The sequence below is a fragment of the Agrilus planipennis genome, unplaced genomic scaffold, assembly GCF_000699045.2.
Source record: "Agrilus planipennis isolate EAB-ADULT unplaced genomic scaffold, Apla_2.0 scaffold341, whole genome shotgun sequence".
NCBI classification, from domain to species: domain Eukaryota; kingdom Metazoa; phylum Arthropoda; class Insecta; order Coleoptera; family Buprestidae; genus Agrilus; species Agrilus planipennis.
Genome location: NW_020439095.1, coordinates 58,506 through 84,173, shown reverse-complemented (window position 1 = coordinate 84,173; position 25,668 = coordinate 58,506). Strand labels below are relative to the sequence as shown.

The following is a 25,668-nucleotide window of genomic DNA, read 5'->3' as shown; positions in this document are numbered from 1 at the left end:
GTTGAATTCCAAATAAAAATACTTTCTTACAATGTGCTACTTACGTTAACTGTTCATGATGATTGGCTACTTCTGTGGAAACTTCGGATATCTCAGCCTCGTTACTGTTAGTAAAATAAAATGTGGAAACCAAGCGTTTAGTAGATTAAAAACAACAATTAAAAAAGAACAAGAAACCCTACACAAAAGACTTGAAAATAAGAAATTAATAAATAATCCAAATAGCAAAACAAAACTTAATTTTTAAGAAGCTGTACATTATGTAACAACCACACTACACCTATTAAGCAGTTTCTATGTTTAGAACAGTTAAAAGAGTGATAATACTAAATATATATGTATGTATGTATGTACATTGATTAATCACTAATTATACTATAATTATGTATGTATATGATTAAAAACAACAATTAAAAAAGAACAAGAAACCCTACACAAAAGACTTGAAAATAAGAAATTAATAAATAATCCAAACAGCAAAACAAAACTTAATTTTTAAAAAGCTGTACATTATGTAACAACCACACTACACCTATTAAGCAGTTTCTATGTTTAGGACAGTTAAAAGAGTGATAATACTAAATATATATGTATGTATGTATGTACATTGATTAATCACTAATTATACTATAATTATGTATGTATATGAAAGACACTTACTCGATTTGTTTTTGCTTCCTCTCGATATCTTTGCTGTAAGGACTGTCGTTATTGATAAGTTTCTGGGCGAGATCTTCGCATTGATTAAATCGCTCAGTTCCTGCCTCCACTCTATGTTTAAAATCGTCAAATTTTGTTTGTAAAAGCTAAATAAAATTGTATTTAAAAAACCAGTCATAAGTTAATAAATACGTTGTTAACTTACCAACAGATGTTCATAATCTTGTCCGTAATCTTCAGATGCTGCATGCTGAAGTTGTTCAGCTATCCATCTATCTAGATCTTCTGATTCTAAGAAATATTCGTGTCTGAACAAGGACTCCATAAGTCTATGTTGTCTTACAGCAGCCCTACGTTGAAGAGAACGGATCATGTGCTCTAAAGTAGCTTGCCTTTCAGCTATAGCTTTCGATTCTGGGTGGCCAGAATGGATTAGAGCTTGAGTTCCTCTACCCATTTCCGTAATTATTCCGTTGTAAGTTTCCAACTCCAGCTCCAAAGCCTGAAAAATTTAAGTCAACGTTATCACGAAATTTTTATTCCTTTTTATTTAATTTACCTTGTGTTTTGTAAGCAATTTTGTGGCAGCATCACGATCTCTTCCGTAATCCCTACTCGATAAAACTTCACTTTTTTCATTGAGCCATGATTCTACTTCATTTGCATCGAAGAAAAATTGTTGTGCCTTCAGAGCTTCTTCCAGTTTGGCTGATCGTAATTTTACGTTATTGTTAAGATCTTCCCAATATTGTAACAATTGTTTACATAAGTTTTCAACCTAAAATTCATGATATATATTAATGACATTGAATATAATCATTTAAATTAAAACGACAACTGCAAGATATACAGGAAATAAAATTGGAAAGACAGTACAAATAATAATGGACTATTTAACAAATTTGATCAACTGTAACCAAAGTGGTTATGGTTGCAGTTTTGAACGAAAGTTTCTCGAAAGCGTCATGTTTCTTAAGCTGGTTGCTTACTTCATCCACAGTTTCTCCAAGATCAGTGCCACCTAAGAATATTAAACAGATCACAGTGCTACTTAGCTTCTTAAAATATTAACTACTTACTTAATGCNAAATTTAGACAAATATACAAAAAAAGTTAAATAAACAGAAAAGTTACCTTTTGTACTTCAAAATTAATTAGCTGTTGGCTTGGAGGTAACTTGGCCCTGAATCTGATCTTTCCCACCCATTCGAGCATGTCGGCCTCGTTGTTGCAGGCGAATAAAAATTCGGACCCTTCAGGTGTCACCAGTCTAAACGTGTGTTTTCTTTTAACATAGTCATCGGCAACGGTACAGATGGCGTTGTGAATTCCTACGGGTGACGAAATCGCTTTGCTGGCCGCGAAATCGTCTCGATTTTTAAAGAAACACAGAAGTTGCCCGCAAAGGACGGTGTAATAGTTTTTCCATGCTCTGTTTTGAGCTCGTTTTCCACCTGCGCTCAATACTTGTTTTCGTTCCAGAAAAGCTTGTATCTCTACAGGAGGCAATTCTACCTCTGCATAATAAATTATTATTTAATACATAAAATACTTGTCAATTTTATACAAACAATAATTCTCTTACCGCTTGCTTTGCTCCTGAAAGATCCCGCTCTTCTTTTCGTGTTGAAGGAAGGCGTTTTCTTAACTGGTTTTGCAATGGAAGAAACCTTCATGCTTTCTGCCCTTTTAACGTTAGCATCTGACGCTTTTCGAACTCTGTCACCAAACATGTGAGCCACTGAGTTTGATTTGGTTAAAGATGACGCGGACGTAGAATTGCTCTTTTCGTTGTCTTGGGCATAAGGAGCTCCATTCATCTTTTCTTCATGAATTTCTTTTGGCCTTTCCTTGCGATCTTGTTGTTCTAGACGTCGCTGTTCCGTTATCCTCTGCATTTCGAGACGCTTCCGCTGGGCTATACGCTCATGCTCCAATCGTTCTTTCTCGGCTTGTCGGGCTCTGGCTTCTTCTTCTTTCTGCCGGGCAAAAGCTTCTTCAACCAGTGTTCGTCTTTGTAAAGCGGCGAACTTATCTTCTTGAGCTTCAATGGTCTTTTCAAAGTCGTCGTGCTTCCTCAATAGTTCTTCCACTTGAGGAATGCTCTCTCCGTAAACTCCATCCTTGAGATTTCCTTCGCGTACCTGCAGCCAGTTCTCTAAATTGTTTGCTTCACGTTTGAACAACTGGACATCAAGATGCTGTTCGTAGATTACGTTTCTTTGTTGCCACGTTCTGTGGAGAAGGTTCCAGCGATGATTGAGAATATTGATACGATCCTGAATTTCTTGAGATAAGAAGTGATTTTCGGCAATTAATCTTCGACCAACTTTGAAGAAGTTTTCAAATGAGTCCTCGCGAGCGTCAATTTCCGCTTTTAATTCTTTATGACGTTCTATTAGGTGTTCGGAACCCGTAACATCGTGAGGCAGATCTGGGGCAGTGATTTTCGCCAGCATTTCATTTATCCAAGCCCTAAAAAGTAATTGAAATAGTTTTGAAAAAAAAAAAAAACAATTAGTGTTTAGATATTTTTACATTAAATCTCTGTGTTCATCGAAATAAGTTTGTAATTGTTCTGCTTCTTGAAGATTATTTCGTCTTTGTTCTGCTTTGATTTGCAATTCTTCCCAAGAAGATAATGTGTCTTCTTTTTTTACTTCGATGTGCTCCTCAGCATCAGGAAATAGTTCACTTAACTTTTTAGCTTCTTTACAAACTGCCTCGACCTGTTCTTTCACCGCGGCTAACTCCGTTTCGAAGGCTTGATGTTTTCTTATCAAAGCTTGGATGCTTTCTAAATCCTACAATGTACATATATATCATTTTATATATATTACAGGAATCTAACAATAAGAGAAAATATTCTCTACCTGTTCATAGGTTTCCAAAGCCAGAGTTGCATCTTTTTCTATAATCCATGCTATTGTTTCGTCAGCAGTCCTATCGAATAAATGCACTTGTTTCGCTCCGAGGAGTGCGTCATGTCGTGCCTGGGCAAGCTCTATAAGATCGTCCCATTGATCTTGTATTTCAGCTACCTTCATTTCTATTTTATCACTGTGTTCGTTATTGACCATGATTAGTTTTTTACCACCATCGACGCAGTTATGTACTCTTTGTTCGCTGTTATTGAGACTCGAGAGGAACGTTTCGAAAGCGTTAATAAGAAGCTCAACGTGTTCTACGTCCGTACCATAATCTTCAGATGCGGCCTTCACTTGTTGTTCGGTCATCCATTCTTGTAATTCGTTACACTCTCGAATGAAGTTGAAGTATTCTAAAGCTTCGACAAGTCTCTGTTCTCGTTCGTTAAGTAAAGTTTTTAATTCATCAAATCGTGATTCTATTTGTTTCTAAAGAAAAATTAACACATGGTATATTAAAAATATTTTTATACTATAAAAATAAACTTACTTGTTTTGCTGATACATTTGGACTGTCAAAATGTTTTCTATCGATCAACTTCTTTGCGATAATTTCCAGTCGCTCGACATTTTTCTCAAATGCTTCAACTTCGCAACTAAGCCCTTCCAATTTCCTCTGAAGTGATTGGGTTGAATCTTCGTCCTTTCCAATTTCCTTGGAGGCCAATAAAGGCCTTTTGTCCCTCAACCAAGTTTCAGCCTCAGCTGCTTCGGTGTAATACTAAAAATTGTAATATTATTTAAGGAAAAATAAAAAATAGTGTTACTAACTGTTTGTGCTTCAAGGGCATCTTGTAATCTCAGCTTTCTAATACTGGAAAGATCTTTGATTTGGACGAGTTTGGTTTTCAGTTCTTTAGCTTTTTGATTGATTATAGGAGCAGCATTATGACCCGATCTAGTTAGCTGTCCTGCTCTGGCTATCAATGTATTTATTATAGGTTCACGAGATAATAGTTCAGCTTCTAGAGCCAAATGCTTTTTCTGAAGATGTTGAACAGTCGTTAAACTGTTGCCTAAATCTTTAGACGAAGCTAGAAGTTCTCTGTCTACTAACCATTGTAGTTCGTCATCCACATCTCTGATATATTGGTGTAACATATATGAAGCCTCCAAATGATCCCTCCTTTCTTGCATAGGTTCTTGGAGTTGATGATACCTGGTGATTGCATCTTGAGCTCTTTCCTGTAGCTCATTCGCCATAAAATGACCGTTTTTGACAAAATGTTCAGCTGCTTCATTTATTGCCTCGCAGTTTTCTGAATGTTGTTGAACATTGTTTTCCAAAACTGAGTGTTTCTTTAGAAGGTTGTTCACCGTTGCCAAGTCTTTTCCTGTATCTGTAGACTTCAATTGAGCTTCAACTTCATCTAACCATGCCAAAAATTCGTCTAACGCGCGGTCAAACAGAAGAGCTTGGTAGGCATCATTAAGTCGTTCCCTTTTTAGATGCGATATTTCTTGGAGATGTTTCCAATCGTTTTCCAAATCGTCGATTCTTATACGGATTTCTTCACTTGCAAAATGTTTCTCTTTAATTAAGTTTATTCCTTCGGTTAATACCGCTTGAATACGGTTACGGTTGGCCAAAATTTCAGCATCAAACGCGGCGTGTTTTTGAATTTTACTTTGCATGTTGCTTGGATCTCTGTAAGATTCGTCACTAGCAATTTGAATTTTTTGTGTTAACCAGTTTTCGACGTCATGTATGTTTCTTCTGAATTGATGTAAGGCTCTAGAATCCTCCAATTTTTGACCGCGGGCTTCTGTTGCATCAATAAGACGACTCTTTCTGGCCAAAACAGAATCCAATCGTGTTTTCACTTCTTGGTTATTATAATTAACGTCGGCTAAAATTTCTTCTCCAACTTTTTCCAAATCGTCAATTCTATTGAGTTGTTGATTTAATAACTTTTCAAAGTCTTGATGTTTTCTTATTAAAGCATCGGTTGCCCTTGGCGTTTCTCCCACATCGTCGTTGTTCAAGAAAGCTTCTTTAGAACCTAACCAACTGTCTAATTGATCTGCCTGTTCCTTGAATTCTTGGAGCTGATATGCATGAGTTAAATCTTGAAGGTGTTTCTTCCAAGCGTCTAAAAGGAGTTCGTCTAATTCCTTCAGTTTTTCTACTGCTTGGTTTACTTCGTGATCGTTGCTTTTAGCCAAACTCAAGCCAAATTCAGTCAGAGCCTCGAAGGTTTCTTGTCTTCCGTCAATTTCTGCTTTTCTTTCTTTATGAAGCTCTAGTAATGCTTCAGCCTCTGCTACACTGTTGGGTTTATTTTGGTTTTCCATACGTTTGATAATTTCCATAACCCAAAGATCCAAATCATTAATTTCAGCGAGAAACTTTTGTTTTGTATGGGCTTTGTCGAGATCTTGGCGTTTCTTGTCTTTTACGTTTAATAAATTGTTCCACTGTTGGAGTAACTCTTCGAGTTTCTCTTGTATGTGTTCTGCATTTTCAGGATATTTTTGACTAAGTTTATAAGCCTCTTTGTCGTGATCTTTAAGTTTATTTTCCACAGCTGTTAATTCTCTTTCCAGCTGCTCTTGTTTGCGTTGCGCCGTTTCTACTGTAGTCAAACTTCTTCCAGGATCATTCTTTTCCATAGACAATATTTTTTCTTTAATTCTTTCTGAAGTATCAGCAATGTCACGATTAAAGAGATGAACTTCTGAAGCCCCGTGTAAACGTTCTCTGTATTGGCCAAGAGCACCTTGTAGATTTTGCCATTTTTTAATGAAGTTATTTCTTCTTTGTTGTACACCCTGGTGACCTTGATTAAGTAGTTTATTGGCGAGACCATTGATACTTTTTATTGTGGTATCGTCTACTCTCATGTCACTGTCTACATCGTCTAATTTGCGCTGTAGTGATTGACAATGCTCATAATCTACACCAATATCCCCTGCTTGAACCATGACTTCTTTGTCCCGAATCCAGGCTTCCATTTTATCGAGTTGGTTATTAAACTCTAGAATATCATGAGCCTCTTCTAAACCTTTTCCCCTCAGTTCAACTTCGTGAATAAGCTGATTCCACGTTTGATCAAGATCTACCAGTTGTCGTTTAATATCTGGAGTAGCCTTATGACGTTTTTGTACTAATGTTTCACCTTTGTATTTTATCTCTTTTATGTTGCCTTCGTTAGCTGCGACTTCTGCTTGAAACGCTTGGTATTTTTGTAATTTTTTCATTTTATCGTCCAAACTATTGACTTCTCCAACTTTAATTTCGGATTGCAGTTTCTTTTGCTTCTCGTGAATCCAGGCTTGAGCGTCTCCAACGTCTCTTAAGAACTGAGCGTAGAGAAGGGCGTCTTCTAGTTGATGGCGTTTCTGCATGCAAAGTTGTCGAACTCGTTGCCGTTTTTGCTGAACATCAGCTACTTTACTTGAGATTTGAGGAGTTTCAAAGTGCTTTTGGGCTATTAGTTTGTCTGCAGATTTCAGTAATTGATCTACTCTTTCTTCTTGAGTGTTGAAAAGTTTCTCGAAAGCGTCATGTTTCTTAAGCTGGTTGCTTACTTCATCCACAGTTTCTCCAAGATCAGTGCCACCTAAGAATATTAAACAGATCACAGTGCTACTTAGCTTCTTAAAATATTAACTACTTACTTAATGCTGCTTCTTGTGTATTACAAATATTTTCTATCTGTTTAGCATCTCTAAGGAAGAATAAATAATCTATCACTTGATCTAAGCGTGTCTTTTTTGTTTGCCATGCCGCATGGAGTTTGTCGTGCTCTTGCAGCAAAGCTGTGCATCTTTCAACTGCCTCGTTAGCTGCATCGTGCCCTGTTTGTGCCATTGCTGTAGTCATGTCGGCAACAGCTTGAAAACTTTCTTCTCTTGCTTCGATTTCACTTTTTAAAGCGTCATGTTCTGCTTTCAGTGCTTGCGCTTGCGCCAGAGTACGGACACTCTCTTCTGCATTCATGGCGATTCGTAAACCGGATGCCCAACTCGTTAAATCTCGTGCTTGGGCCAAGAATTTTTGAAGATCAACGCTAGCTTGAAGTTTATCTCTGCGCATGTCCGCCCTTTCTTTGAGGCCTATGTTCAGAAATTAGATATATGTATATGAAACATTAAAATGGTAAAATTAACTGTTGTACACACCTTGCCATGCTGTTATGACTAATTCTTGTTTCTGTTGTATTTGCTCCTTGTTTCTTGGATAAGCGTTTTGTAAACGCACTCCGTCGTCAATAAGAACTTGGAGTTGAGCCTCAAGAGCTACCAATTCATTATCAAAAGCCTCCTGTCTTCGAAGAAGAGCAAGGGCTGAGTTTAGATCTCTCCCAAGTTCGGTACCCAATGCTGCACTCTTTTCGTGAATCCTGGATAGAGATTCTGCTACATCTCTGTGGAAACGGTGAATTTCACCGGCTGCCAAAAGTCGTCTTTCACGATTGTGAATTTGCTGCCACAATTTATCCCATCTTTCTCTAAATTCATAACAACATTTTGTTTTTTAATTTTAAATATTTGATTTGTTATAACTGGGTTTTAGTATACATGAGTAAAACTAGCTTAGATGAAATGGGTACCTTTTTTAATAATTAAAAATGAACTTTAATGCACTATTCTTTTTTGAATACTTATAACGACGTACTTAATATAAAACACATCTAACTATTAATACGTTAGGGAATTCACTATACCTATAGTATAGTTATTCATATTTCTTCGCTGAAAAAATACCCACAAGTACCTTTACATGCACCGAAAGTGTATAAACAACAAACGTATAAAAATGATGTGTTATTAAATGAGATAAAAAGCATTCACAGAGAAAAATAAATTAAAAAGGCGGTATCCCAGCAAATAAAGAAATACAGTAGACACTCGATAGTGTGAACAGAAAAAAAACAACAATTACTGTTCATGTTATCAATTTCTTCACGTTAATGAATGTTCACGGTATACGGTGGTCACATAATATGTTGTTCACATTATGCGTGATGCTATGTTTACGCCATCGAGTGTGTACTCTAAGTGTTTTTATTGTGTGCAAGTGTTTTTCATTAATAAGGATTATAACAAATACAAAATAACTTTTCTTTTTGATCCAGTTTTGATAATAATCATCAGACAAAATTCTAAGAAAAATATTAATTTATTAATTTTACCGAAAAGCCAAACAGTAATATCCCTACAAATGAATTTTTATACGGTTTCTTTTAGAAGACATTAGCTATAAATTTCATTTTATACGATTATTCTGTACGAACTCTTGAAAATGTACCTATGGTGTAAAAAAAAATTAATGTATTTACTATTTTTTAAGTTCTGTAGACAAATCTGCGTCAGTCTAACAAATGGTTGAAGTACCTATGTGTAGAATAATTCAGGAAAAAAGTAATGTATTATAAAGTGATGTTAGGCAAAGACAAGAAAAAAGTAGTAAAGCACATGCAATTGAAATTTCTTTTGACTAACCATGAATGTCTCCACTGTTTTCTAATGTGTACCTTCGACTTGTGTGATTATTAGGCGGTTCGCTGGCTGGTAATGGCGGTGGACTTTCCCCTAAATTAGTTTCGCATTAATAAAAGCTCCGTTCGGTGGGTTATAAGTAGGTTAATAGGTCTAACGACCTTATTTTTTTTACTAGTTGACGACGAAATTAAGTTCCGTTTTTATCCATTAAATAAATTTGTGGGTTTTGTTTGTGTTCACAAACCAAAAAAAAAAAAAAACGTTACATAACCNCTACTTCATTTGCATCGAAGAAAAATTGTTGTGCCTTCAGAGCTTCTTCCAGTTTGGCTGATCGTAATTTTACGTTATTGTTAAGATCTTCCCAATATTGTAACAATTGTTTACATAAGTTTTCAACCTAAAATTCATGATATATATTAATGACATTGAATATAATAATTTAAATTAAAACGACAACTGCAAGATATACAGGAAATAAAATAATTTAATTTAACAAATTTGATCAACTGTAACCAAAGATTATTGAAGATGGTTATGGTTGCAGTTTTGAACGAAAGCAATGTGTTAGATACTTAAAACTATTACAAAAAAGAAAATGGAAATAAAGTTTACAGCCACAATTGAGATAACATTAAGTTCAATTGCAAACTTGACATAGTTGTTGAAGAAAATTAAAAAAAAAAACATTTTAATACATTACATCAGAAAAAAGCACAATAATTATAGTGTTTGTCAGAATAACACCTTAAGGTATACACGACTCATGCTGTTTAACAAAAATAACAATAAAGTCAATATTATGCCACTCAATTACCTTACCACATTTTAAAAATTGTTTCCGCAGAAAACTGTAGAAGATAAGAAAACAAATTCATACAAACTAATATTTTTGGGTCATATTATTGTGGATATAAATAAATATAAAACGTAGTAAATGTAAATACATACGTTTTTCTTCCTAGGATGGTCTTCGTCAACAAGGGCTTGCCCATTTTCTACTGTTTTCGTGATAATGGGCTCATGTCCTAAAATTTCTGCTTCAAGTTTGTTATGTTTTTTATATAATGTTTGAGTTTGATGCAAATTCTGTCCGAGACTATCCGAACCAAGAGCAGGAAAATGTTCTTTTATCCATTGTAACTCTGAGTCCACCTCAAATGCGAACTTGTAGAATTTCAAAGATTCTTCTAGTTCTTCTCGACGTCTTTTTACAGGTTCGTCCAAATCTGCGAGCTTAGCTTTCGCTTCTAAAGCCTTTTTGTTTACTTTGTGGGCGTTGAAGTGTCCTTCTTGTGCCATTTCGTCACTCTGAAGAAGCAGTTCTTCGATTCTTGCTTTACACAAGCTCAATTCAGCTTCAATAGTTTCGTGTTTTTTCAACAGATCTTTACATGATCTTAGATCGTCTCCAACTGGGGCGTGACTGATGGTAGTTTCTATGACCTCTAATCTCATGTAGACATCTTCGATGGAAACGTTATAGTCATATTCTGTGATGGCTTGTTTAAGTCTCCTTCCTTTTTCTAAGGAGATTCCTACCAATTGCTTCCACTCTTCGTTTAGGCTGTGCAAGGTTTTTGCAACTTCGTCTTTTTGATAACTATCTTGAGCTATAAGAGCTTGACCCAGTTTGTTAACGGTTCTAAGTTGACCTTCGTTCGCTCTTAGTTCTCGTTCGAAAGCTTCGTGCTTTTGGAGTTTCCGTTCAAGATTACTAAGGTCTCGGTAACTTTCGTCTGAAGCAGTTTTTAGCTTTTCGTTTAGCCAAGCTCTTAAGTCGTTTACTTCTGCACGGAATTCTTGGAAGTTTTTGGAAGCCTCTAGCGCGTAGGTTCTTGCTTGGCACAGATCTTTCACATTCTGTCGACGCTCCAGTACTTGTTGGCGTCTATCGTCGATACTGAAAATATTATAATTTTTTTTATTCAAAATCAACAATATGTTAATGCCTTAATAGTTACTTTTGGGCTCCATAATGGTTTTCAGCAATGAGGACGTCAGCTTTATCAGAAAGGGCTTTGAGACGCTCGTCCTGTGCGTTAAGCGTATTTGCAAAGGCTCTATGTTGTTTTAGAATAGCTTCCACTTCATCCAGAGATTCCTGAAGAAAAAAGCAGAATAATCAAGTTATGACTTATCAAACTAAAGAGCACAAAATTTTACTCACTCCAAGATTGTTGAATTCCAAATAAGCCAAATGACTTGAAGTGACAGCATCAATATTGTCAGCTTCTTTGTTAAACATTTGAAGCTGAAGACATTGCTGGAGCCATTTTTCTTTCTCGTTCCAGCCTCTCTGTATGGCTTCATGTTCTGCTGCTAAACGATCCAAGGTTTCAGCTACATCTGTGGCTCCAGGATTTGCCTTCAGAAGTTTATTTCCCAAATCGGTAATTTCAGCAAATCTTAACAAAACGAAAAAATTATTAACTTTAACAAAATTACTGAAAATAAAACAACGTCTTACTCGTCTTCGTGTGCTTTTATTTCTTCGTGTAGGTCTTTGTGATTCTTTAGCAAGTTTTCGGCGGTTTGTACATCTCTTGCGGATGCATCTGCATTTAATTGATCTTTTACATTAGCCACCCAACCAAGTAACGCTCTGGAACTGTTATCAAATATTTTATGGCCAACTGCGTTCTGAAGTCTATTTCTTCTATCCATCGCTTTATCTTTGACTTTTTTCCATAGACCGTTTATTTCAACTTCTCTTGTGGCCACATTTTTAAGCTCTTGAGGATACGCTTTCTTTACGGAACTTGCAAGTAAAGTAACTCTCTTAACTTTTTCTTCAACAGGAGCCAATTCCCTTTCGAGGTTTTGGTGACGTCGTTGTAATGCTTGTACTGTTTTCAAGTCAGGTCCTAGCTCTGCAGTGTCCAACTGGGTCATCTTTTCTAGCATCCAGTCTTTGGCTTCGTCACAGGTTCTCTGGAATAATTCGACACTACTAGCACCTTCTAAACTACGCTCCTTAAGTGCCTTAAGTTTGTTGAGACGATCCCAGGAGGAATGTATTTGTCTTTGTCTTGCTCGAACTTTGTCTATTTGTGAATGGTTCTGGTCCTCAAAGTTTTGCACTTCCGCATCTAAAACTTCTATTCGCTTATGGTTTGCTGACAAGTCTGTTAAAAATTTCTCAAATTTGCGTTTGGCCTGTTCGACGCTCTCAGAAGGATCGTCACTCGCAAGTAGTTTCTCCTTGTCCTTCATCCACTTTTCAAAATCGTCACACTCTCGGTAAAATTGGTAGAGTCGAATCGCGTCCTCGAGAAGTGCATGTCTTTTGGTGGCCAATTCTTGTAATTTGTCGTACGTTTCGTTAATTTTTTTCTGTCTTTTTGGAACGCTACCGTTATCGTCGCTCATTCTTTTGGCATCGTGACTCACAGGCTTAACAATTTTCACTGGTATTTTCTGTTTTATCATTTTGGTCTTTTTTACTTTTTGCATTACCGTTACTTTTTCAGGTTTTCTCACCTTAAATATAAAATAGAACAATAGTTCAATAAAATATTAATTTTTACAGAGTTACATTGAAACTTACCTGAATATGCATAATTCTAGATTCAACTTCAACGACGTAATTCGCGGGGGCAAAGCCATCCGTACCGTCAGCTTTACGAACACTCCACCAATCTGGGTTACTTTTGTTCAAGAGGAACATAACTTCGCCCTTGTTCATAGAAAATCCATGTCCGGTGTAAGGATAAAGGGCTTTCACTTGTGGCACTTTGCGTTCTTCAACGTGGGTTTTGTGTTCGATCTTCTCCACAGGTTCTTCTTCCCAAACTTCTTTAGGCACCAATCTTTAATAAAAAAATAAAGCTTTATTAACCTAATGATTACCTTTTTATTAATTTTCGTGTCATTCTTACCGAATTTCATGGGTCCATTCTTCAACAGGTCCATTCACTTCAGTCTCGGTACCGAGATTCAGATTGGAAATCCCAGCCGCAATCAGTTTTTCAGCCTGGGCGTTCAAACTTTGTACGTCTCCATGATAGGCGTTAAGTTCGCCTTCGAGATCCTTGTGCCTTTGGAGAAGTGCTTGTGCACTTGGTTCATCTGACCCATAATCTGTGGACGCCAAAATGGACATCTTTTCGTTTAGCCAGGAGTCAGCTTCGTTTGCATCAGCGTAAAACTGATAAGCTTCGGCAGCATCGTTAAGCTGTTTGGCACGTTCGGCAACCAGTTTTTCCAATTTGTTCCATTCTTTATTGGTAGAGTCGAAACGTTGCTGAATTTCGGCAGAACGAGGATGTTTTTCGGTGATAAGTTGTTTTCCAATAGTACAAAGACGATCGAATTTTGTTTTCCTCATTTTAATTTCGTCTTGTAGTAATTTGTGTTTCTGTAAGAGACTTAGAACACCTCTCAGGTCTTTAGCAATGATCCCCGTTTGGCATAAGAATTGCTTTTCGATAATCCAAGCCTCTTCGTCTTCTTGATCTTGTAAAAACTGAAAGAAGTTTCTTGCATCTTCCAACAGAACCTTTCTTTTTGCACTACTTTCTTGTAGCTCTTGATAAGCTGTTTCCATCTCATCAATTTTCTCGTTGATCACTTTTTCTTCTCTAGGATTCTGAGATGCCAAAATGTCTCCTAATCGACGCACCCTTCTACATGACTCCCCCACGGAAGTGACTTGGAGTTCTTGAAGTGCATGCTTTTGCAACAATTCTTCGACTGCCAGCAAATGGATTCCAGTATCGTTTGATGACAATTCTGACTTTAGTTCGACCATAGTCGTCAAGGCACTATCGATTTCTCTAAGCAAGCTCATCACGTTGCCCATATTATTCAGATTGGTTTTGTGTTTTTCAAGGAGATGTAATAAATGTCGCCATTTTTCTAACGTTTCACTTTCACGGGCTTTTACTCTTTCAGCATTTTTGTAGTTTTCTCTCACTAATTCTTCGCACATGTTTGTTAAATCGTGGAACCGTTCTTTCCTGGCCAAAATATCAGCGGAAATAGCTTCATGCTTCTTAACTGTAGCATCGACTTGGGTTAGATTTGATCCATATCTGGGATCCGACAACACTTGGATCATTTCCTTAAGATACCCCTCTCTTAGGATGCTCTTTCTTTCGAACTTATAATTTAATTGTTCCAGTCTTTCCTGCCTCCTCAATTCACTTCGCAAAGCTACTTCTCTACTATGTTCTGCTCTTTCCAGAGCTTCCCATGCTCTTTCGATATCTTGGACCATCTTTCCGTCAATTGGAATGAAAGCAGGTTGTCTTAATTCTTTCAGTTGGGTGTTGATTTGGAAGAAAAGTGCTTCTATTTCGCTTCTTTCCTTATACTTTGGAGGTTTTTCTTGGGTTCTGTAGTGTCCAAAAGATACAAGAAGACTTTGAATTCCTTCTAAAGAATTAGGAAAATTTCTATCACTTAATTCCAAGACTTTAGCTTGAATCCACTCGAGTAGATCAGTTGTAAGTTTGTCGTAGATTAGTTTCATATTATCTGCCTCTGCCATTTGACTTACAATCTGGAGTTTAAAAAATAATATGAAACTTGTGGCCCGGTAGTCAAAAAAAGCAATTTCTTCAATGACTTACCCTCAAAATTGCAAGTTTTAAAGGTAAGTACTAATTTTTAACAAACCATTCGAAGTCATTATTCTAAGAAAATACCACAAATGGCGCGCAAAACGCCATCTGTAGTACGATGCTACATTTTGGGATTACGTATGCTCCATCAAGGTCCATTTAAATATATGGATATCTACTTGCTGAACGAATCCCGGCGCAGCTAACCTCAACGTGATAGGCACGTTACCATAATCGAATAAAATAATTCAAAGTGGTATGTATTCTGTCGAAACTGCCAGACGCGGATCGCGATTTCGATCTTTTTGGATCTCATCAGCGCGTCGCAGGCAGCTCTTTGGCAGTTTCGACAAAATACAGACCACTTCGAATTATTTTATTCGATTATGGTAACGTGTCTATCACGTTGAGGTTAGTTACGGCGGGGTTCGTTTCAGCAAGTAGATATCCACACAAGTGAACCTTGTTGGAGCATACGTAATCCTAAAATGTAGCATCGTGCCACAGATGGCGTTTACTGCGCCATTTGTAGTATTTTCTAAAACGCACTGTTAAGACAGCAGGTAAAAGTTGGGCTGTGTTCTGTCGGAGCTGCCTGCGACGCGCTGATGAGATCCAAAAAGATCGAAATCGCGATCTGCGTCTGGCAGTTTCGACAGAATACGGACCACTTCGAATTATTTTATTCATTATTCTAAGCTCAACAGATTTTAAACACAACGAGTTATTTTTATCAATGCCCTAATAAGTGGTTTTACCAATTATTTTTGATTTATAATATCACCTTACATATTTATTTCGATCACATTTTATAATTTTGGGGTTGAAATTTACCTTTGCAATTCGCCTTCCACTTTTGGCTTCGTTTTTCATTCTGGCAAATGTATGGTAATAGGAAGCTACGTAAGTCATTATACTTTTTTCATCAGGTCTGCTGTTGTCAATGTCTTCTGCATCTAAAAGTGGAGGTATGCCAAGTTCGTTATTAGCCACGTCGAAGGCGTGGTTCAGATTTTCGATATGTTTATTTGGATTTAAGCTATTGAAGTCAAACAAATCCGGTCGATGAGAATGGATTAGGGCATTGAAGCCCAAACCGTTCCTCCACGAACCAGAAAAGTCTGTAATTTCGACGTTGGGGTAACCCGAAGTTTTGCGCTGCGCCCAAAGCAACAGCGCATCTTTGGCTGATTTCTTTTCCGAACTTTCATTTTCTTCGTCCTAAAAAGGGGCCATGAAGTTACAGAAAAAATAAACGAAAAATACGGTGTCGCTTCACTTACCACATCAATTTCGATTTCTTGGATCTGGAACCTTAAAATAATCGTCCAAATTAAACCTAAAATTAATCGAGGGTTGCCGTCTACAATATCTTCAGCACCGATACTTTCTAGACGGACCTTCGTGTGGAGAAACGATAAACTTTTGTTTACGTTTTCGATTTTATGGACCCGCATTCTACCATTATTCGGCTTTCCTAATTTTTCACCAGAAATTATTTCTAGCAATTTTAAAAGTTTCCTGCCATCGGCAAGATCGACAAAGAGGTCTTCTACCTCCATGCGAGCCTAAAAAAAAGTAAAAAATTGCTCTCTACGCTTGAATTTGAATAAGAATGCTGCATTAGGTCATCATCATCATAAGGTCGTCAGTCCTAAGACTGATTGAACACGCTCCTCCACTCTCCTACCCTGCGCTAATCTTCGCATTTCGCTAAAACTAGATCAACCCACATCCTTAACTATTTGCGAACAGTAATCTAATCTAGGTCTACCTCTACCCCTCCTAACTCCTGTTTCTGCCTCTAATATGTTTCTGACTAGACCTTCATGCCTGAGAAGGTGTCTTACCAACCTATCTCGCCTATTTTTTATTGATTTCCAAACCTTATCCTCATCATCCGCCTATAACACCACATTTCGAACGCTTCTAACCTTTTCTTTTCTGCCGCGCCCACTGTCCATGTTTCGCACCCGTACAATACCGTGCTCCAAACATATACCTTTAACAACTTTTTTCGAATTTCTAAATTAACCGTTCGCGAGCATAGAAGTGACTTCTTTTTATTAAAGGCGACACGACCCTGCGCTATCATCTGCTTTAATCCCTACTACTCCTTCCACCATCACTTATCTGACTTCCTATAGGTATCTAAAATCAGCCACTTCTTCTAATTTTTCGTCTCCTATCTTTATATTCGCTCTTTCCCTACTTTTTCTTAGGTAGGAAGTCCTAAATCAAGTGCTATCTATTTAAAAAACAAAAGTCATTGGCAAAAAAGGGTAAAACTTCTTGGCTTATTATTAACTGAGATAGTAGTACTCGTGTTGTTTCTGATACCTTTTTTTACCTACATACTGCATACATATAAGTGAACACTAAATGTATGAGCACTTTTCTTTGTTTGGTTCTTCAAAGATTACAAACAAGTGTACATATATTTTACGTAGAACATTAAACAATATTTGCTGAAATGATAATTCCCTCGCGGATCACTCCTTAGCTCTAACAAAACGATAACAATCAGTGTATTCAAGGTATCTTTACTATTAGAAGCATAAATTTAAACGACTGGTCAATGTGTTTTAATATGCAATAAAATCATATTAATTTATTACAGGTCTAAAACGGAACGGCAATATTTTGATTAATTTATAGCGATAAAATGGAAAAAATATGCAAATAAATCTTAACAATTTTATCTTTTTTTTTTAAGCGTCTACAGTCATGCAGCAGTTAATTTTATTTTACGATATAAGTATATAGTGGGCATTTTTTTATTGCGGTGTATAATGCTAAATACTAAATATCCATTGAAAATTATCACAAACATTAACAAGAAGTACCTCAACCAAAACATTATTTATACTACTTACTTCAAATTTAAAATAAAAAAATAACGCACTTTTTGAATCTAATTTTAACTTGCACTAATAGTTGGGAGGTTCTGTATTTACCAAAAATACATACGTATTGCATAAATTATTCAAAAATAAATTTAAATGATAAAAATGGGAATATCAATAATTAGTTTATGTTACACAATAATAAATACTCCTATTAAATAAAGCCATAGGCAAGTCACGCCCTTATTAGTCTTACGAAATCTCACGAAATGCCTTTTCAAATTGATTATTTTCCACATGATTTCTAAATCTATAAATTAGTCTTACTTTTGTGAGGAAAGAATTCATCCATTTTGTGAAGGTCTTCTTTTGTATGTGAAGCCTTTCTTCTTGCAGGAACCTAATACGGCCCTGTTCAAATTTTTGCACTTCATCTCGCTGGCTCATGCTGGTTCGAACTTGGACTTTTGGAGGACCTCTTGGCTCATAATGTACAGGGCCCACTGGAAAAAACACAACGGTAGCTGTACAACTTATTTCTAATTATTATAAGATACTGCAGCTGCTCTTCAAAACAAGAGTATGCGATAACTCTATTTCTGTTTCTTATCAAAATGTTTAAAACGTAATTGTTACGTGAACACGAATGGCTTGATAACAATTGTAAAATACTTTTATTTCATTTTTAGTCATACTAGTAAAACCAAACATGAACACTTTCACTTACGACGAAATACATTGTTATGGCGTCTATATAATTAAAGGTCCCATGTATTTTAACTTCATTTTTAATGTAATATTTCTATTCGCTTGTGTAATATAGGTTTATGTTACAATAAATATATCTATTGTAAAACAAAAGCAAGCGACCTTTTCTCTCAATTTTAATTTACTTTTTGTCGTCTTTATAGGTACTACACAGGGTGCTCCAAACGAAAACAAGACAGAGCTATTTTTTGGGTTCTAGTTAGGGTTACCACCCGTACTTTATTATAAAGTATTGTACACTATTTCGACTGTGCGTACGTTATATTTTACAAGACACATAAAGTAGTACACAAAAATACTTTATTTAAGGCCTTAAGTAAACATCGTAATTTTATAAGCGATTATTCGAAATTCAGAGTATTTTTACATCAATAATATTGCACAATACAATATTTTTGAGAATGTTTTTAAGTACGGAACAACCTGATTTCCCAAATCTGTTCAAAGTAGTGTCACTTTTGCAGAAAGAGTATTGTCTGTTATGAACGCAAAGTGGCGGGACGACAGGAATAAAGCTTCATTAAAACTAATTAAAAATGAACTTTTAGTTTACTTAAATCTTTGTTTGCCATGTTTAGAGGCTATTAATGTATTTAAGAGCGACAGCAATTTGTTACTGGCTGCTAGGAGTGACAAAAAATATGTTTTTAAAAACAAAAAAGTACTTTTTTTTGAACCATTTAGTCGAGAAATACTTTATGTAAAGCCTGAAAAGGTGGCAACCCTAGTTCTAGTTATGCGAAAATGGTCGTTTTTTTGCAGCATTTAATAAACACCAGCAATAATTTTCAAGAACCTTGTGATATAATGTCTACAACATTCTATGTATTTCTATCAAATTTTATTTTTAAACTTCCATGTATACTAATATTAATAAATGATAATGCATACACATTTTCAGATAGTAACGAGGATATATCAGTTTTATGCTTAAGAAACAAGGATTTATTTATAATTTTATTAATTCATTAACTAACCGTTTCATGCGGCTTTAAATCTTTGATGTTTTGGATTAAAGGGCACCTGATAAAACATAAAAAATCAAAGTGCATCTCCAATGCGGTCTACATAAAATTTGTTTATCAGAAGCACAAAAATATGTACATATGCTACTATCAAATGTTGCAGCTTGCAACACAAAAAGTTTTAATATTCTTTTCTTCTTAGATGGTCCACTGTAGTCACAAAATACGTATAATTTCCAGGTCAGGACGTTTTGAATTTTTGCAGCGCAGGAGATGAACCTTCAATGGCTAGTGAGAACTAGAAATAGGCCAGGTATAGTTGAAACGTTCAAAATTGGCATAGTCCGCAATAAAAGTGTCGTAGTTACTTTCTTCTTTCAACTTACTAACTAGACTAGAACGGTTGCTGACTGAACACCTACTTTGATAATAAAATAGTAAACATAGAAAAGAGATGTCAGGTAGGAATTGCAGCGAACACTAATAAAGAAAAAGGAATAAGATTACACTGATTAATGTGTAACAGAAATAGATGCAGACAAGCAGAATTTGAGCATGTTGCCAGGGTCGGACTTGTTCAAAGTTCAACATTCTCAGGAATTCCAACCAGACAGTTATAAAGCCGACCCTGATTGACTTTCGTGGCAATCTCTAACCATTGCATCGCTTACTATTATTCGGTTATCTCTTTTTTTAATTTGCCTGTACTACTCATGAAGCATTTCCTAACTTAACAAGGGCGTGTTCAAAACACAGCAAATGATTACAGTCTCAAGTGGAAACTAGAAAGAAGATACGTCCATTCTCACTGATAATTTATTAAGGACATTGCCAATTTTGATTGTCCCAACTATATTCGGTTTGGATTCGGTACGCGGCAGATTCGGTATTTTTTTTAGGGTGCGGCCGAGTACCGGATAATGACACAGAGTACCCTGCAATGAAGGGTAATTTTACCAGAAAAAAACAAACACCAACAATAATAACTTGATAAGTATAACAAAAAACCTACCTAGAAAAAAATGGAATTAGGATTGTATTGGGATAGATTGTTGACCTAAATTAGTATTATTTACTGATTACTATACTAAATTATGTGTTATTTCGATGTAGTTTTCGTGATTACTTCTTCTTGTGAAGAATAATACATCACTATGACCGAACTGTAACAATTTCTGTCACTTGTTAGCATATCAGGTTTTGATAACGATAACTTATAAGTATAACTTCGTCACCTAGCAGACTTATAATGTTTATGAACATTATTCGAATCCGTCAAATGGGAGGAGCCTAAAAACATGGCGCCGATTAGGGAAAATTTATCGTAGTTCCTATAGTGTACCGTGCAATTTCCAAGTTTTTAAATTACGATAAAATGATAAGTATTGACACAATATGTGATTGGGCTGACACAAAGTCTCGGAAAGGAAATTTCGTTGAAGATGAGCGTGTTTTTAATGCCAATCACATTATAAAATTCGGAAATAACAAATCCGGAAGCTAGCCTTCAAATTCCGTCAAGTTTACTGCCTACTTTTTACAAACTTCGGATTTAAAAAGTGATTCACGTTATATAATTGGTGAGGTGATTCTGGGTGATTTAAGCAATATCATATCAATGACTTGCACGTGCAAAGCCGATTTAAGAGAACGTTGCAAACACATTATTGCAACTTTGTTGTATTGCAGCAGGTAGGTTCTTAACCTCAAAATACTTATATCGTATCATTAGAATTGTGTTAAATCAATTACACAGGAATAAATAATTTCTCACTTTATAATTTTAGTATGATTCTAGTTTTAAATATTAAGGTTATGGCTGATGGTAAATACTTGCTGAAATATAATCATGTGCATTAAAATGACGTGAACAAATTTTTATTCCGGAATTCACTTCTTTGATACCTACTGCTTTCATCCAAGCTTCTATTAGTTTACTTTTTTCTCTAATTTTCCGAATATATTTTTTACATATATAAAACGGTTAGTTTTTATTGGAAAGTAGTTAATGTAGGTGAAGAGTGAAGATCTATGTCTGAAGTGCTATTGCAGCTTTTCACTGAACATATTAACTTTTTATTTGATTTAACTTTAGAAGAAAACTTCGTCGACTCCATCATCAAAAAAATTTTTACTTTTTTAACGTGTTTTATTATTTTAATAAACAATTTTACAATTTGCGTGCACAGTTCCTATGTAAATTTTTCCCTCATTCGAGTTATAAATTTTGCCACCAGATGGTGTATGCCCATTTGACGGATCCCAATAGGCTTGTTTCAATTGTTTCAACTCAACCCTCTCGTTGAAAATCCGCCAACGAAGTGGTTTAATGTTTAAACGAGTTATTGAACGGGACTTAATGTGGTTTCGGACGTTCGTAAGGGTGGTATTTAATAGAAAGTCAGCCAAGCCAGAACGAAGACATGAACCATTAACCGCGTGGGTTTTCAGGTGCATCTTTAGTGAGAACAAACACATAATGTTTCAACAACTCTTCACGTTCGTTTTGACACATCGATGTTTTATTAATTGCAGACATCTTGTTTCTCAAAAATAAAAACAATTATTATTTGTAACAGTTCTATTGCTAAATAATAAGTGGAGATCATTGAGCCATTTTTCCGAGTATAAAAGACCCAGAGTGTGTTGTATCACAACAATAATTACGTAAGGCTCTTTATTGTTATTATACACGTGCATGTAGAGGCCTCGTAATGAAATAAAACAAAAGAGAAACAATAGTGGGCACCTAATAAAATACAGAAATGTCGGATGGTTTTCAATAATTTAACATTTCTAACTAGGATAATTGGGTATTGTATAAAGCTGATTTTTAGAGCGAGGTTCGTTCCCCTTCATAGTAGAAAATCGATTTCGTAATTTAATCAAGTTTTTCTCTTGTGATGTCAGATCAACTTTATTTAATCATACACGTATATAAACGTATTAATTATCACGACGTAGTTTTTCTACCTACGTTATTGTAGATGCCCCAGTTACAGATATTATTTTATAATCGATATACTTTTTTAGTACCTACATAATTATAAACAATTTATTGAAAATGTACATGAAATCGTTTTTTAAATCCAAATAAGTACTACTACTTAATTGCCATTAAGTAAATTACACTTTACTGACAGTAATCAACATAACCCCCCCCCCAATAAAATCCGTAGGTCCAAAATAAGATAAACGTGTATAATTTTAGCATGAGACAAGGGAATAGATTTATAATCTTTAGTGGCTTTAAAAAATTTTGGTTAATAGATATCGATTTAATGGAGCAACTTTGACAGTATGAATTATAAAAAACAATTTTCTGAGGCATATTTTTTGTAATTACAAAAATTTTTGAATTTCCTGAGTTTTTTTATTTCATTCATACAGTTAGTGACCTTTAAACGAGCACAGTAAAACCTAATTTGGCTATATAACTGTTATTAAAAATAAAACTAAACAATTTAAAACATCTCATACTGGTTAACAGCTATCAACCTAGAGAGACAAAATTGGTAGATAACAATTTAACTGTTATACTTTTAGTAGTATATATGTATTTATTAATTACCTACTACAAATAGAGTAATAAACGCCATCTGCAAATTATTGCTACATTTTGTGGAATTCAAAAATGCTCCACAGAGAGAAAAATCTCACTATAAAGTGAGTGCAAGACATAATGAACATTGTTGTTCTGTTTGGTTATGTGTCTACCACGTAGGGGTAGCTACGCCGTGGATTCACTTCGACAAGTCAATATCCTTATGGACTCATATATCGCGTCGAGCATCACCAAATATAGTAATATTTTGTAGATGGCGTTCACTACGCTATTTGTAGTAATTCATAAAACGGTGTCCGACCTGCTGATGAGACGAAGAAGATCGAAGATCGAAATCACAATGTAACACGATACTGGTCAGGATCCCTATACCAACTTTGTTTATTTTATATTTTACGTTATTAATAAACGCACTTTTTAGAAAGTAATGCATTAAATTGGTGGGTACACCATGATAATAAAAGAATAACCACAAAGTTCACCCAACTTCATGAACTTTTAAATTGCAGTTTTTGAATTAAAATTGCATAAAAACAACTTTTCCGATGGGACAACTTTAAATCGAATCTCGATCTAAAAATCTTTTAACTTCACTATTTTTAAATTATCCGATATTGGAACTCGTTAAACTAAATTATTGGTCCATAAAACCCTTTCAAATCTTTTGAAAAATAAGCAGCAGGTAACTTTCGGAGTGTACGTATACAAGATAAGTAGAGATATATCAATTTCAAAATAAAAAATATGTGCATAGAGGATACTGATAAATGAATATTATAAAAAATATGAGGATAGAAGGTACAGATAATTGAATATTTATAAAATTTACAGATAGGCAGTAATCGATGTTATCAAAATTGAGTCATACAGGCAGGTATGAAAAATAATAATTGTCGTGCGCGTGCGATTTTTACGGTGAAAGTTAAACTCCAAACAAAAGCCACCAAAACTCGATTAGAGATTATGAATCTCATAAAACTATACAATCAAAATTTGTTGCTGTTGTCACACCCTCGTCGAGAATCGAACCCGAGTCCCCGGCTTTACGCACCAGTACACGTCCCATTAAACTACGAGGATGGTTTCGACGATTCTGGGACCTAACCAGTACGTTTCATCGTTGTTGCTGCTGTAGCTTAGTGGTGATCTGGGGCCCAAGTTCGATTCCCGGCAAGAGCAAAAATTTTTTTTCTCACTAACTTACGGTAATCTGTAGTGGAATAAAATTGAATTGATTTTGCATTAATGCTTGATAATTATTAAAATATTAACCGCTACTAAAAAATTGTATTGAGTATTGAGATTAAAAAAAAAATTAGGTAAAGGTCTAGATGATGGCCCACGCCCGCGAAGGGGTGGGGGTGGGTGGATTGAAAGAGGAGGCCTCCCCCACCACTGTACCATAAAAAGTTCGTGGCGGTCTCACTAAAAAGTTATGGGTGTTCAAAGTTAATGAATATGCCAATCTTTATACATTTCTAGGCATGTAAATATTTATAGTCATTCTTAAACAATATTCAAAGGTAAAACTAATTAAAAATACATAAAAATATTGAGNAACATTATTTAAATATCTTTAGGTTAGGTTAGGTTATCGGGTTTTGTTCAAGTGACCACCCTCTTTCGATCCCCCACCTCCACCCGCTTGAAAATAATTCTTTTATTGAATTTTATTTGCATTATAGTGTATGAATAATAAAAGTAATCAACTTTCAACCCCCATAACGTTTTATGGGGGTGAGACCGCCGTAAATTTTTTATGGGGTTTTACTCAGGTGATCACCTTCTTTCGATCCCCCTGCCATCATCTAACCTCCATAACTTTTTATGGGGATGAGACCACCACAAACTTTTTATGGTACAGCGGTAGGGAAGATCTTCGCTTTCGATTCCCAAAGGGGGTGGGGGCCATCATCTAGACCTTTACCAAAAATTAGTCTAATGAAAACAGGGTCTCTTATCTATAAGGCTATAGCTCCCCCCTCCCCCACTAAAGACGGCACTGGTTATATAGTGATAAAAATTTCGTTTACTTGGCTTGCACTCGACTCTAATAAAAAAAGCTAGGAGTACGTACATACAGACGTACAGAACTTGTTTTGAACAATTTTTTTTCCATTTCATATCAAAAACTACATTTTTAATGACTAGGTACTAGATTTTTCTCAATAGCAAGAAGTATGAGCCGTCCTGCGATTTGTAACGTATTAGTACAGTATTGTAATCACTATTTTCTAACACGTATTATTTATAACAAAATAACATACCGTACGGACTCCTGCGCATAATTTCCACAATATTGTATGTAAAGTGATTTTGCGTCACCCTAATAATACTAGCACCACATTAAATAAATCCAATTACACGTACAGAATATGTACACTTTACACTGACATAATTAAACACAACCTTAAGAAACATTGTTAGGAAAATGAACGCTGTGCAATGTAAGTAGATTAAATAGAAGAATACATTCATAATGTAAGCAACTTTAGATAGCACGTTATCAAATCGTTATCAGCAGTTTACCGAGATATGGGATCGCTCGCTTTTTAGCATACTTCTGATAATTGACGAAAAATTTGTACTTACTTATTGCGTTATGTCTGATTGTAAATTGATTGCATTAACAGATTACAAAAATGACGGAATAGGCAAAAAAAATAATTGATATATGTACTTATGTATCCATAGCAGAATATAGATTGTGCTTAGATTATAAGAAAATTGATATAATACATAACACAGTTGAAAATCGAAAGTTTGAATGTCTGATAGATATGCCATCTTTAAGGTCGGCACCTCCACCATATTTTTTTAGTGTGACTTCTTGTCCTCTTAGTATCGAAAACATCACATTAAAAAAAGCAGTTCTAGCAAACCATTGTAGAAATTTTATATGGCCTACTTTTTAAATTTTTT

The 25,668-nt window shown here is 35.4% G+C and overlaps 1 protein-coding gene across 1 annotated transcript in view; it reads right to left on the bottom strand.

Annotated features, from left to right (window-relative positions):
- The window catches only part of LOC108741897 (spectrin beta chain, non-erythrocytic 1), a 34,044-nt gene extending 8,843 nt beyond the window's left edge, over positions 1–25,201 (bottom strand). The window contains exons 1-22 of the mRNA XM_025977462.1: positions 25,014–25,201; positions 17,776–17,951; positions 15,886–16,170; positions 15,437–15,823; positions 12,917–14,541; positions 12,586–12,847; positions 11,506–12,518; positions 11,206–11,443; positions 11,000–11,139; positions 9,987–10,938; positions 9,313–9,435; positions 7,713–8,061; positions 7,209–7,646; positions 4,359–7,150; positions 4,078–4,308; positions 3,534–4,016; positions 3,199–3,464; positions 2,246–3,135; positions 1,784–2,177; positions 1,220–1,271; positions 870–1,162; positions 661–806 (exon numbers count right to left, since the gene is read on the bottom strand). Of these exons, the coding sequence (XP_025833247.1) occupies positions 661–806; positions 870–1,162; positions 1,220–1,271; positions 1,784–2,177; positions 2,246–3,135; positions 3,199–3,464; positions 3,534–4,016; positions 4,078–4,308; positions 4,359–7,150; positions 7,209–7,646; positions 7,713–8,061; positions 9,313–9,435; positions 9,987–10,938; positions 11,000–11,139; positions 11,206–11,443; positions 11,506–12,518; positions 12,586–12,847; positions 12,917–14,541; positions 15,437–15,823; positions 15,886–16,170; positions 17,776–17,951; positions 25,014–25,032 (11,554 nt within the window). The 5' untranslated portion in view covers positions 25,033–25,201. The remainder of the gene's footprint in view (positions 1–660; positions 807–869; positions 1,163–1,219; positions 1,272–1,783; positions 2,178–2,245; positions 3,136–3,198; positions 3,465–3,533; positions 4,017–4,077; positions 4,309–4,358; positions 7,151–7,208; positions 7,647–7,712; positions 8,062–9,312; positions 9,436–9,986; positions 10,939–10,999; positions 11,140–11,205; positions 11,444–11,505; positions 12,519–12,585; positions 12,848–12,916; positions 14,542–15,436; positions 15,824–15,885; positions 16,171–17,775; positions 17,952–25,013) is intronic.
- Between the last annotated feature and the right edge of the window lie 467 nt (positions 25,202–25,668).